The sequence below is a fragment of the Siphateles boraxobius genome, unplaced genomic scaffold (assembly GCF_051911475.1).
Source record: "Siphateles boraxobius isolate OS27281-9 unplaced genomic scaffold, OSU_SipBor_1 20, whole genome shotgun sequence".
In the NCBI taxonomy this organism is placed as follows: domain Eukaryota; kingdom Metazoa; phylum Chordata; class Actinopteri; order Cypriniformes; family Leuciscidae; genus Siphateles; species Siphateles boraxobius.
Genome location: NW_027508811.1, coordinates 4,459,438 through 4,472,437, shown reverse-complemented (window position 1 = coordinate 4,472,437; position 13,000 = coordinate 4,459,438). Strand labels below are relative to the sequence as shown.

General features: G+C 45.7%; 1 protein-coding gene across 1 annotated transcript in view; it reads right to left on the bottom strand.

Annotated features, from left to right (window-relative positions):
- The window catches only part of LOC143744775 (zinc finger matrin-type protein 4), a 173,457-nt gene that overhangs the window by 55,849 nt on the left and 104,608 nt on the right, over positions 1 to 13,000 (bottom strand). The window contains exon 6 of the mRNA XM_077236417.1: positions 6,320 to 6,416. Coding sequence (XP_077092532.1) covers positions 6,320 to 6,416 — 97 coding nt within the window. The remainder of the gene's footprint in view (positions 1 to 6,319; positions 6,417 to 13,000) is intronic.

Sequence of the window (13,000 nt, the reverse complement as noted above, 5' to 3'; positions counted from 1 at the left end):
TATAGGGAATAGTGACTGAGGGTATAGGGGGCGATTTCGAACACAGCCAGAGTTCCCTTTCGAGGGAACTCACGCTGCGTCGAGAATCGACACATTGGGGAACGCCTTCAGCGTGACGCGTCTGAAGCCTGTATGGAACTAGTCCAATCTTGATTGGTGTTGCGTCATGACGTCAGCCGTGACGTCGCATGTGACGGTGAGCAGAAGCTATAAAAGGGAACCGGATCATAACAATGACAGCTTTCTGTTCTTCAGCAAGCGGTCTATGTCAAACTGTTTGTCTTATTTGGTGTTGTTTGTTCGGTAAAAGGTATTTTGTGATGGAGAAGGCTAAACAATTCAGACAGTGTGTGTCCCCTTGTCCACGCTATTTAAGCGAGGGTGACACTCACGTGCTTTGTGTTGTTTGTCTGGGAGCGGAGCATGCACGGGCAGCGCTCGAGGGCGCTGTCTGTGCAAACTGTGATCAATTGCCCCTGAGAACGCTCCGCTCCCGCCTCGGTCTGTTCGATGAATCAGGCCAGGTACGCGCTCCCCATGGATCAGGTCCCGCGTCTGTCGAGGCGGCGCGGCGCTTGCATTCATGGGGATCGCAAAGGGATCTGGCTGAGGATGTTGGGACCGCTTCGGCCCTGTCTCAACATTCATCGGCCAGTTCCCACGGTCTCGCTCGCGAGGTGGAAGCCCGCCCAGCGGCTTCTTCCGCCCGCGAGAGGGACCCGATGTTCGAGCTATCTGGTTCTGAGGGATCAGATAGTTTGAACATCGAGGCAGGTGGATGTGAAACTCCATCATCACATTCACCTGCCTTTGAGGAGTTGCTGGAGGTTGTGACCCGGGCTGTGGGTAAATTAAATATCGAATGGCCCCCAGATAAGCAGGAAGCGACGAATAAAAGCAAGCTTGATGAGCGCTTCCTGCAAGCCCGGCCACAACCTTCACGTCGGAGTCTCCCATTTTTTCCCGATCTCCACACCGAGGTGTCGAGATCGTGGGACAAGCCCTTCTCTTCTCGTCTCTCTAGCCCCAATGTGCATATATATTCCAACGTAATGGGGTCGAGGGAGAAGGGCTATGGGATGATGCCTCGGGTTGAAGAGAATTTTGCAACCCATCTCTCGCCCGATGCTGCATTGTCCCTGAGGGCTCCGACGCTTCCCTCCAAGCCCTGCCGTACCACCTCGGCGCTTGTAGGGAAGGCATATATGGCGGCAGGTCGGGCTGGTGCGTGCCTGCACACTATGGGGCTTCTGCAGGCGTACCAGGCCGACCTCCGTAAGGAGGTGGACGACAGCGGGGAGGTCTCGTTCGACGACATTAGGGAGATGCGTCGTTCGGTCGACCTGTCTCTCCGTGCTACCAAAGAGACGGCCCGCACCATTGGCCGCTCTATGGCAGCACTGGTAACCACGGAGAGACACCTGTCACTGAATCTGTCGGGCATCGGGGAGAAGGACAGGGCTTTCCTCCTCGATGCCCCGATTTCGTCTTCTGGCCTCTTCGGCGACGCAGTACTGTCGTCGAGAGGTTTCAGGAGACGAAACGACAGTCAGCCGCACTCAGGCATTTCATCCCCCGCCGTCGTTCCAAGTCTCATGGGTCTGCTGCCAGGGGGCAGTCCCATGAGGCCCCGCCAGCTCCTCACACCAGCAGCAGCAGAAAGAGAGTGTTGCTTCTCGTGCTCCCCCGAACAAAGCCTGGAGCCAGGGGCAACATTCTCAATCTAAGCCTTCCAGACCTAGGGCAGATCTGAGGACTGTCATCCAGGCTAGGAAGGCTTCAACGAAGAGGCCCTGACGTGCTGCGCAGGCCTCTGAGGGCGGTCCCCCCCGTGATCGAGCAACAACATCTCGCTCCTTCGCGGAGCCCTCAGGAAATCGATGTGTGCTTCCCGCCGCTACGTGCGCTTCGGGACGCATCGGTTTTCAACGAACGCAAATCGCAGTGTCCGCCCGAAAACTTTGCGGCCCTGTCAACTGCGTTCCCTCTCACGAGGCCTGCAGAAAAATTATTATGTCGGTTAGTTCCTGCCAATCAAGTGCTTCAGGTCACCGATATCTCAAACACAACACCCGAGGTCAGTCTCGAGAGGCTGATCCCCCTAGTAGATTATTTAGACGCCTGGAAGGGCCTTCAAAATATATCTCAGTGGGTCCTGCACAGAGTGGAAAAGGGGTACAGAATTCAGTTCGAATATCGTCCACCAAGATTCAGTGGGGTGGTTCACACACTGGTCAGTCCACAGCAGGGTCAGGTTATGGAGCAAGAAGTTCAGTCCCTCTTGGCAAAGGAGGCCATAGAACAGGTGCCTCCCCAAGAAAGGGAAGCCGGGTTCTACAGTCGGTACTTCATAGTTCCCAAAAAGGATGGAGGGTTACGACCTATAATGGATCTAAGGGTATTGAACCGGTCTCTGAGGAGATACAGGTTCAAAATGCTGACTATACCTCTTATCGTGAGTCAGATCAGGTCCGAGGACTGGTTTGTCACAATAGATCTGAAAGATGCTTACTTCCACGTTTCCATCCTTCCCCAACACAGGAAGTTCCTAAGATTCGCTTTCGGGGGAAAAGCGTATCAATACAGAGTTCTTCCATTTGGCCTAGCACTGTCACCTCGCACCTTCACAAAATGCATGGATGCTGCCCTTGCCCCTCTGAGGCTTCAAGGCATTCGCATCCTCAATTATATCGACGACTGGCTCATTCTGGCACAGTCAAGGGAGACGGCGGTTCAACATCGAGATGTTGTTCTAAGCCATCTAATGTGCTTAGGGTTAAGACTCAATGTCAAGAAAAGTTCTTTAATTCCTCTACATAGAACCACTTTCCTGGGGGTAGTGTGGGATTCTGTCACGATGCGGGCACGGATGTCTCCTGCTCGTGTATACACCATCTTGAACACAGTCACGAGTCTCAAATTAGGCCACACCATCACTGTCAAACACTTCCAGAGGGTGCTGGGCCTTATGGCAGTGGCATCCAACGTAATTCCTTTTGGTCTGCTGTACATGAGGGCCCTGCAGTGGTGGCTCAGGACCAGAGGGTTTTCCCCAAGGGGCAACCCTTTTCGCACGATCAAGGTAACGCGCAGATGCCTTCGTTCCTTGGTCATGTGGAAGAAACCAGAGTTCCTGTCCCTAGGCCCTGTGTTGGGGGCACGTTGTCAGAGAAGAATTCTGACCACGGATGCATCCCTCACGGGCTGGGGTGCGGTTATGGAAGGCCGTTACACCAGGGGTACTTGGAGGGACCATCACCTCTCATGGCACATCAATTGCCTGGAGATTATGGCAGTATTTCTGGCCCTCAGACATTTCCTTCCGGGCCTCAGAGGCCATCATGTTCTAGTGCGAACAGACAATACGTCGGTGGTTTCATATATAAATCGACAGGGGGGTCTGAGATCGCGCCCTCTGTGCAGACTGGCGCATCAGGTTCTCCTGTGGTCCCAGGGAAAACTTCTTTCACTCAGAGCTATGTATATCCCTGGGCACCGCAATGTGGGAGCAGACATCCTGTCGAGGCAGGGGCTGAGGCCCGGGGAATGGAGACTCCACCACGAGGTGGTGGAGTCGATTTGGAGGGAGTTCGGTCTGGCGGAAGTGGACCTATTTGCCTCTCAAGAGAACACCCATTGTCCTCTCTGGTACTCCCTTACGCATCCAGCTTCTCTCGGACTGGATGCTATGGTACAGACGTGGCCGAGGCAACGTCTGTACGCATTTCCCCCGATCGCTCTGCTCCCAGGGGTTCTAGAGAGAGTTCGGCGGTACGGGATCAGCTTACTCCTGGTAGCCCCGTACTGGCCGGCCCAAGTGTGGTTTTCGGACATTATGGTTCTTCTAGCAGGCCCTCCGTGGCAAATTCCAATCAGGAGGGATCTTCTGTCTCAAGCCGGGGGCACAATATTTCACCCTCGACCAGAGCTGTGGAAACTGTGGGTTTGGCCCCTGAGGGGGACCATTTCTTGAATGCCGGTCTCTCAACTGAGGTTGTGGAGACCATTCTAAACTCTAGAGCCCCCTCCACGAGGAAAGTTTATGCATTAAAATGGAATGTATTCACTTTATGGTGCAGAGAACATCAGGTGGACCCAGTTAACTACCCTGTGGCTTCAATGCTGGAGTTCCTCCAGAGTCGTTTCTCTGACGGGCTCTCCCCGTCCACGCTCAAGGTCTATGTGGCGGCCTTAGCTGCCTTCCAAATGCCTTTAGGGATGGGCATCTTGGGGAGACACCCACTTATAGTTCGTTTCCTTCGTGGAGTTAGGAGGATGAGGCCTGTCATCCAGTCCAGGGTCCCCACGTGGGACCTGGCAGTGGTTCTTGAGGGGTTATCCCTGGCACCCTTCGAACCTTTGGATGAGGTGACTGAGAAATGTATGTCTTTCAAGGTAGCGTTCCTGCTTGCCATCACATCCCTAAAGAGAGTCGGGGACCTTCAGGCTCTATCTGTCGCTCCTTCTTGCCTCGAGTTTGCCCCCGGCAAGGTAAAGGCCATTCTCCACCCTAGACCTGGCTATGTGCCTAAGGTGCCGTCAAATGTGGCACGGTCTTTAATTCTCCAGGCCTTCCATCCTCCACCGCATGTGTCGGATGAGCAAGCGAAGTTACATCTACTGTGCCCGATCCGAGCCCTAGAGATCTATATGCAAAGAACCTTGGGATGGAGGAAATCAGACCAGCTACTTGTGTGCTTTGGGTCCCCTAGGAAGGGGTCACCTGCTTCAAGACAAACTATTAGCAGATGGATAGTGGAAACAATCTCTTTAGCTTACGAGGTGCGTAATTTGCCTTCACCTCTGGTGCTTAAAGCCCACTCCACTAGGGGAGTGGCTTCCTCTAAGGCTCTGCTAGCAGGAGTTTCCCTCCAAGAGGTCTGCGATGCTGCAGGCTGGGCTTCCCCTCACACTTTTATTAAACACTACAGTTTGGATCTGCCCTCTACACCGGGCTCACGGGTTCTCTCGTCTTGAGTGTGCCAGTTTGCTTCACACCAGGGCGTATTCTCTCAGTGTGGCGCAGTGGGCATTTCGTTCCCCAATGTGTCGATTCTCGACGCAGCGTCTCGTTCCCTCGAAAGGGAATGTCTCGGGTTACGACTGTAACCCTCGTTCCCTGAGAAGGGAACGAGACGCTGCGTCCCTCGGCCACACTTCTAGCGCTCCTGAGTAAGGCTTGCTTCGACCAATCAAAAGCTGTCATTGTTATGATCCGGTTCCCTTTTATAGCTTCCGCTCACCGTCACATGCGACGTCATGGCTGACGTCATGATGCAACACCAATCAAGATTGGACTAGTTCCATACAGACTTCAGACGCGTCACGCTGAAGGCGTTCCCCAATGTGTCGATTCTCGACGCAGCGTCTCGTTCCCTTCTCAGGGAACGAGGGTTACAGTCGTAACCCGAGACGATTTAAACAGAACGGTGAAAGCATGTAAAGACCACATTGATGGACACCTCCTATTTCCTATTGAAGCAGGAAGTTCGGGTTTGTACTCTTTTTCTTTTAAAGAATAGGTATTTGACAGCCTGGTAAAATCAGTTTATCACAGCCTGGCAAAAGCAGAATTGAATTATTTTACAATGATTTTAGAAATCTAAGCTACAATTAGAGGTGGACATTTTCATTCCAGAAAGCATGTTATTTTATGAGATATTATGTTTTATTATCTGATCACAAGACTATAACACTAAATACAGGTGTAAACGTGGTCTAAAACATTTTGAGTTTGTCTACCTGACGACTTCCAGTCGAAAAGGCATTTGACTCGATTGAATGTGTCTCGAACAGCCACAAAAGACCACCTACTCTACGCCTACTGACCTAATGCATAAACATTATGGGAAGCGCGCTAGCCAGACAGGATTTAAACTTTGTCGAGACCTAAGTTTGGTTTGAAGATGAAAAATGTACTGAGCACAATGGTCTCTCACCATTGCTGATTTCTAACACACACTCACTGTGTTCGGTGTAGACTTGCCGCTGTCAGAGCAGAAACGAAAGCTGCTGCTCTCCATGTGTTCTTCATATCCTTCTGCGTTCATATGTAAATTGTGCAAGCTTATTTCGTCCGTTAGATCCAAAGATCTGAAAAAGCCCATACATTTACCTCAAAGAAATAAGATCCTCCCCTCAAAGAAATAAGGACAGAAGTGGTTGAAAGTGGACAATAGAGACGGATTAAAACACCAGGTGTAAACGGGTATGTGTATCCCTCATGATTCAATCGACTAACACGCATATTAATTCCAGGAGTAAACAGGGCCTTGGAGAGATGTGAAGGAATAATTTAGGACAGAAAATGTACACTCACTTGTTTTGGTGTTTGGAGCCCTGGAGATGTGCATGATACTGCTCAATGGAGTTCAGGACCACTTTGCAAACGTTGCATGAGTAACTCCGGCGCAGGACTGCAACACAAAGCAAAAAAAAAAAAATTATTTCAACTTGAAAACAGAACGGAAACATGTCCCTACTGAAACGCTTTTAAAAATGTTGTGTCCCTTTTCTCGTTCTCTTTGAGCATTATTGATTGCTTTTTGTTTTCAAGATTGCCTTGGCTGACAAAGAGCACAGAAATCTATATTTAATCCCTGTTGTTTTGCTTCTCTCGAACTGATGACGGGTTTGTTTGAAGACTCCATTCTCTGTCTGTCAGATGAAAATGCACCAGCTCGTAATATGGCATCTCATTCGGCAGTCTTCATAGAATCAGAAGTATTTGCGATTTTAGCTTGCTTTTGTCTTGATGGCCTTTTGATTTGGGGGGTTGTGCTTCATGATGGTCTTTTAGAGTGGAGGGGAGCCAAGTGCATCAGTCGGGAGGGAGTGAAGCAGATGTGAGCTAATTAAAGGCTTTGCAGGTGGTACCACAAATAACGAACAACGTCAGACCAAAAATAGATGGATGTGAATAATGGGAGAGAGACTTAGAACAGAAAAGCATAGAGGCTGGTTCATTACATGTGGAGAGACCATGTGTGCTCTTTTCTGGGCAATATTTCTCCCAGACATCTGCAGAGTTATTTTGATGACATTGTTGTCTGTTCCTCGATCTGTTTCACACCCTTTACATCGCTGTCACACTTTTACATTACGAGCTCTGAAAACAGCTCTAAAACAAGCTTTAAAAACGAGCTTCTAAGTTCAGGTAAGGTGATTACATAAGTGTGTAAGAATATATATGTAATGAGTATGCTAATCAGTAACGATTTTTTAATGCATTTTATGCATTGGTACATGTATAGTAAAAACTCAGTTCTCATTTTTGGATGAGCTGTTTACTTCAAAGATGCATACTTGGGTGACAGCAAATTTTACTGTTTATTAATGTGGAAAGTTGCTACGTTGCCTGGAAACTGTAAACAGCTTAGAGCGAGACATTTTGGCAACCGTATTAACAGTATCCATGCAGCATTATAGTAGACCTATTGACACAGGTAAAGCTCATTACTGTAAAGCTGCATGCAGTTTTGTTTCAAAGTTGCAGTCGCATTGTTTGAAAAAAGATCCACAAGCAGTTACATGCATAGAAACACTTTATATTCAGTAAATCTGACTAAATGCAGAGAAATAAATTACACACACACACACACACACACACACACACACACACACACACACACACACACACACACACACACACACACACACACACACACACACACACACACACTCTCAAGTGTTGGCTTTCTAAATATATATTGGTAATGTGTCTATTCAGAATGACTTATGTACAGTAAAAAAAAATATATTTAGGGTATTTCATTTGGGGGTTGTGTGGAGGTTCAGGAGGCTAGAACACCTCTTAAACATGGTAAAAACACTGTAATGCTCAGCCTATCATGGCTTATTGCTGTATTCGGTACTCTGCTTATTCACAAGAAACCAATTTTCAACAATTTGCTTCCATCAGTGTCTGAAACACTTCAAAGGGATCAGCTGAAGGGTCATTAAAAAATAAGACTAGTCAATCGAATGGTTTTCCTTACTCTTTAGTCTTACCAGGTCCGAGGAAATGAGAGGAAACTGAGCAAATTCTGAGAGAACTGCTGAGAGCTTCCACACCTGCTTTAATATTTGACGAATTGTCATTTAAAGTGACTTTATCAAGGCCATCTAGACTTTATTCATATTTTTTTATTGCCATTGTTTTGTCAGCATATTGATTTTTACCCATAGCTAAAGGACAAAACATTATGACTTCCAGCAACGTTTTAGTGCTTTGAAAATTATTTTGAAACTTCTTCGTGGTCACTGAAACACACACACACACACACACACACACACACACACACACACACACACACACACACACACACACACACACACACACACACACACACACACACACACACACACACACACACAAACACACTTGGTTAACAGGGTCTCTCCATAGGCGTAATGGAAGTGTCCTCGTCAGCCATTTTACGTTGTAATACAAACATATACTAGAACACACACACACACACACACACACACACACACACACACACACACACACACACACACACACACACACACACACACACACACACACACAAACACACTTGGTTAACAGGGTCTCTCCATAGGCGTAATGGAAGTGTCCTCGTCAGCCATTTTACGTTGTAATACAAACATATAGAACACACACACACACACACACACACACACACACACACACACACACACACACACACACACACACACACACACACACACACACACACACACACACACACACAGAGTTGAGAGTGATGTGATGCATGTTCAAAGACAGCTTGTGGTGTCAGTACACCAAACATGGTGACAGTAAATATGTGTAATGAATCCAAAACAACTATTCATAGTAAGCTATTAATATGAACAGAATGCATGGCATGACTGACAAATATTCCAATAAAAAAAATTTAACTGACACCATAAAACACATTTTACAGGCTGCTTTAGTCTGAGAACAGTTCTCTTCCTGCTAAACTCTTGCTACCTCACTATGTCTATTAATTAGGAATCAGCATTTAACTGAAAAATTAAAGATGTAAAACTGGTAGCTGAAGACTACACAGGAACCAGCTTCTTTCAAAGATTAAAAATGTGAAACTTGGCCTTCAGACTTCATAGTAGCTTTACAGAATGTTTGTTTATGTTAAAAAGCTCTGTGTGACGGGATATTCTTTCATATGACCCCTGATGACCTCTTAGTGTGGTACTCATAAACAAGCCTTGGAAGACTCTGTGGTGGCTTCTAATCCCACTTAATTAAACCGACTTAGTTTTCCAAAAGAACCACAGCGACAGACAGAAAGAGCAAGAGAGAAATGTGGCTCAGGGCATTTGATGAATGTTTACTGGGAGGAGCTAACAGTTTGCTCCAGACTGCTGGCTTGTGGGAAAGAGGTCACACTTATTTCTGACAATAGGCTATCAATCAGTTTCTCGTCTCTTGCCCAGGAAATTGCTACCAAATAGTGAGACACTCGTAAAATTCCACTAAATTATGAATTGTGCCCAACCAGACAGACAGAAATACTTGATTACTAAGTGCTATTTTACTCTGGATTTGAGTATTAAATTAGAACTCAGCCAAAAGTGTGACTCTCTTTCATTAAAAATAAGAAAACTTTGAAAAGTAGGTCAGAAAATACGTAAATATGATCTGAAGCTTGCGTGCAGAAGTATTATCATTAGCTAAGCTGAACTGTGATGAATCCTGAATCATTCCCTGCTGGAAATAACAGCTTATATTGTAGCAGTTGCTCGTCTTAGCTAGTCTCCCAGCCTGGTTATATCAGGGAAATCAATACCTTAATTCAGCAAGGATACAATTGATCAAAAGACAGTATATTTTTTAAACGTTTCAAACTATTTCTTTCAAATCAATGCTGTTCTTTTGAATTTTCTATTCATCAAACATCCAGAAAAAGATCAAGCAGTAGCCTACATCTGTTTTCAACATTGATAATAGTAAGAAATGTTTCTTGAGCAGCAAATCAGCACATTAGCATTAGAACTAATGGCTGCTGAAAATTCAGTTTTGCCATCACATGAATAAATTACATTTAAAAAATAGTAAAATAGAAAATAGTTAAACTTTCCTTTTTTCAAAGATATGATTTTTTTTTTAATCCTCAGATTTTTCCAGAATTTCCAAAATAGCAAATCTAATGATCATCTAATCATGTCACTACCAAATAATTAAATAATTCCCAAGATGATTGCTGCAACAATTACACACATTTTATGCAGGATACATATCTGTCTTTGTTCATTAAACCCTATTTTTCATTAACAAGACCATATCAATTAAGTCATTAACTGCACTCAGTTCTATAATTCTATCGTTACTTTCAAGCACAGAAGATATACAGTCACAACAATAATAATCAAGTGTGAATGTCAATTTTAATCCTGCCTGTCAAGGAGGATATAACGGAACAGGTAAGTAGATGCTGGCTTGTCCTTGGCTTTTACAGATTCTGTGAAGCACATAAACTGCTCTTGCAATTTTAAGCAGGGCAAATCGCTGCACTTTCAATATCTCCCTTCACGAAATGGCAGGAGGCTCTTCAGCACCGAGCTGGTATTTACATCCTAAAGCTTGTCACTCTCCCTGCTTTTTTTGTTTAGGGGGAAATAAAAACCTGTTTGCAGCAGGAGAGGGCTGTGCTGTGCATCAATTTTCTCAGCAACACAATTTAGCCTCAGTTGGAAGGCAATTACATTGAAGTGTTCTCCACGAAAATAGCCAAGAGTCTGGGCCGGGATCGCTAGCAGTCACCTCTCAGATGAGCCATACCAATGGCTTCCTGTACCCGATGAGAAGCTCGACAGATAATGAATAGCTACATGTCCGTGAAAGCCGTTCTGTTGCATTCATCCAATTTCCTTTTCCTATTTTAAAAATGGGACATTTGTGTTCATCTGTATGTTGCATGTACCCTATGTTCGTGTGCAGGCTGCTAATGAGGATGATGAATGAGAGAGGAAAGGATGAAAAAAGTCTTGACAGCTCCCCGATGGACAACCAAACCAGAGCTGAGGAGATCGAGATGCTCAGGATTGTGGCTAAGAGGCAGGGCTGTGTTAAATACTTTGTCTTGTAAAACCTATCCCCAATGGGACCCCAAACCGAGTCTGTCCTTATTTACTCATTCTGATGCTGTATATTTTGTAGTAGAATATTTTCCATACACGACAGGTCAACGTGACCTTTTGCCAATCTCCAAAAAAGAAAAAAGAAAAAACAGCATAAAAGAAACAAGTCTTATGGACAACTATTATGGCAATGTTTTGTATGGTTCTTTTTTAGTTTTTTCCCCTTGCCATGGTTAATATGAACTGTTGCATTGTGAAAAGATTTCTTCTTTTTGGTTACCTAGAAATAATAACAAAATACAAGTTTGGAATGTCATTGCGGAAATATTTAAAGAATTTTGGGAGTTTGTGAATATAAATATCAAATGATAGGAAACAAATTGTATTAATTATTAGCATATGTACACAGTTAAACCACTTCAGTAGTTCACACATAAACCTTTTCGAACCCAGAATACTGCCCCATCCCAGGTTGGGATAGGAATAGTTTACTAGTGAGGAGAAGGGGTAGAGGAGGGGTGCTGGAAAACTGTCATAGAACAGAGGAGAGTCTTCTTTATATATACCTCCTGATGCTATTTGAGTTGACTGGATGAGCTCCTCCCATGTTAATTAGGTTAATAATCTGAAAGTGCTCCTCCCGAACTTTGTTATTAAAACATTATTTATTGTCAAATATACATTTATTATTATTTCAGGCATTAAAACCGGTAGCCATATACAATTCAGCTGATTTTGCCCAAAGCAGAAATATGAAAAGGTTTGCACATTCCATCTGGGCAAATATATGACTGTATAAACATAAGCTACAAAAAGATGATGCAACATTACAATGGCTATCCCTTGAGGTTAAAGAGGGTTGTAGATTTGTTGGCATTTGGTACAAATGCGGATTAATCTTAAAGGTGATGTAGTTTCTGCGACATTAATGGCACCCCTTGCGTGTATCGAGGCTCCTCCAACTCAAACATCGCAAATACATCTCAAACAAGTGCTTTTTGCAGACACCGTCGCGTGACCCTGATCTTGCGGAGCGGGTTTCCCCTCGGGGAGAACCCCTTGGTCCTGAGCCACCACAGTGGTCTCATGTACAGCAGGCCGCAAGGTATAACTTTGGACGCTGCTCCCATCAGACCCAGAATCCTGATATTCTTTTACAGTGAGTGACTGGCCTAGCTTTGCCTGTTTGACGGCTAAGAGAATAGAAGCTATACTAGCAGGAGACAGACGTGCCTGCATCGTCGTCAAATCCCAAACCACGCCCAGAAAAGTGGTCCTCTGTACTGGAGAAAGCACACTCTTCTTGGCGTTGAGCCTCAACCCCAACTTTTTGATATGGGCGAGAACGACATCTCGATGCCGAATTGCCTGATGCTCCGATTGAGCCAGAATCAACCAATCGTCGATATAGTTTAAAATGCGGATGCCCTGGAGTCGCAGCGGAGCCAGAGCTGCATCCATACATTTCATGAAAGTTCGGGGAGACAGTGCTAGGCCGAACGGAAGAACTCGATACTGGTACGCTTCGCCCCCGAAAGCGAACCTCAGAATCTTCCTGTGTTGTGGAACGATGGAAATGTGGAAGTATGCGTCCTTTAGATCTATCGTGACAAACCAGTCCTCGGACCTGATCTGTGACACAGTCTGCTTGAGAGTAAGCATTTTGAATTTGAGCTTCCCTACTGAGCGATTTAACAGGCGCAGATCTAAAATTGGACGCAACCCCCCATCCTTCTTTGGAACGATGAAATATCGGCTGTAATAACCCAACTCTCTGCTGGGAGGAAGAACTCGTTCTATAGCCTCCTTCAGCAGGAGAGTTTTCACCTCCTGTTCCATAACCAGAGCTTGCTTGGGGCCCACCACTGTGGGCAGAACCCCTCTGAAGCGAGGCGGGCGTGATCTGAACTGAATC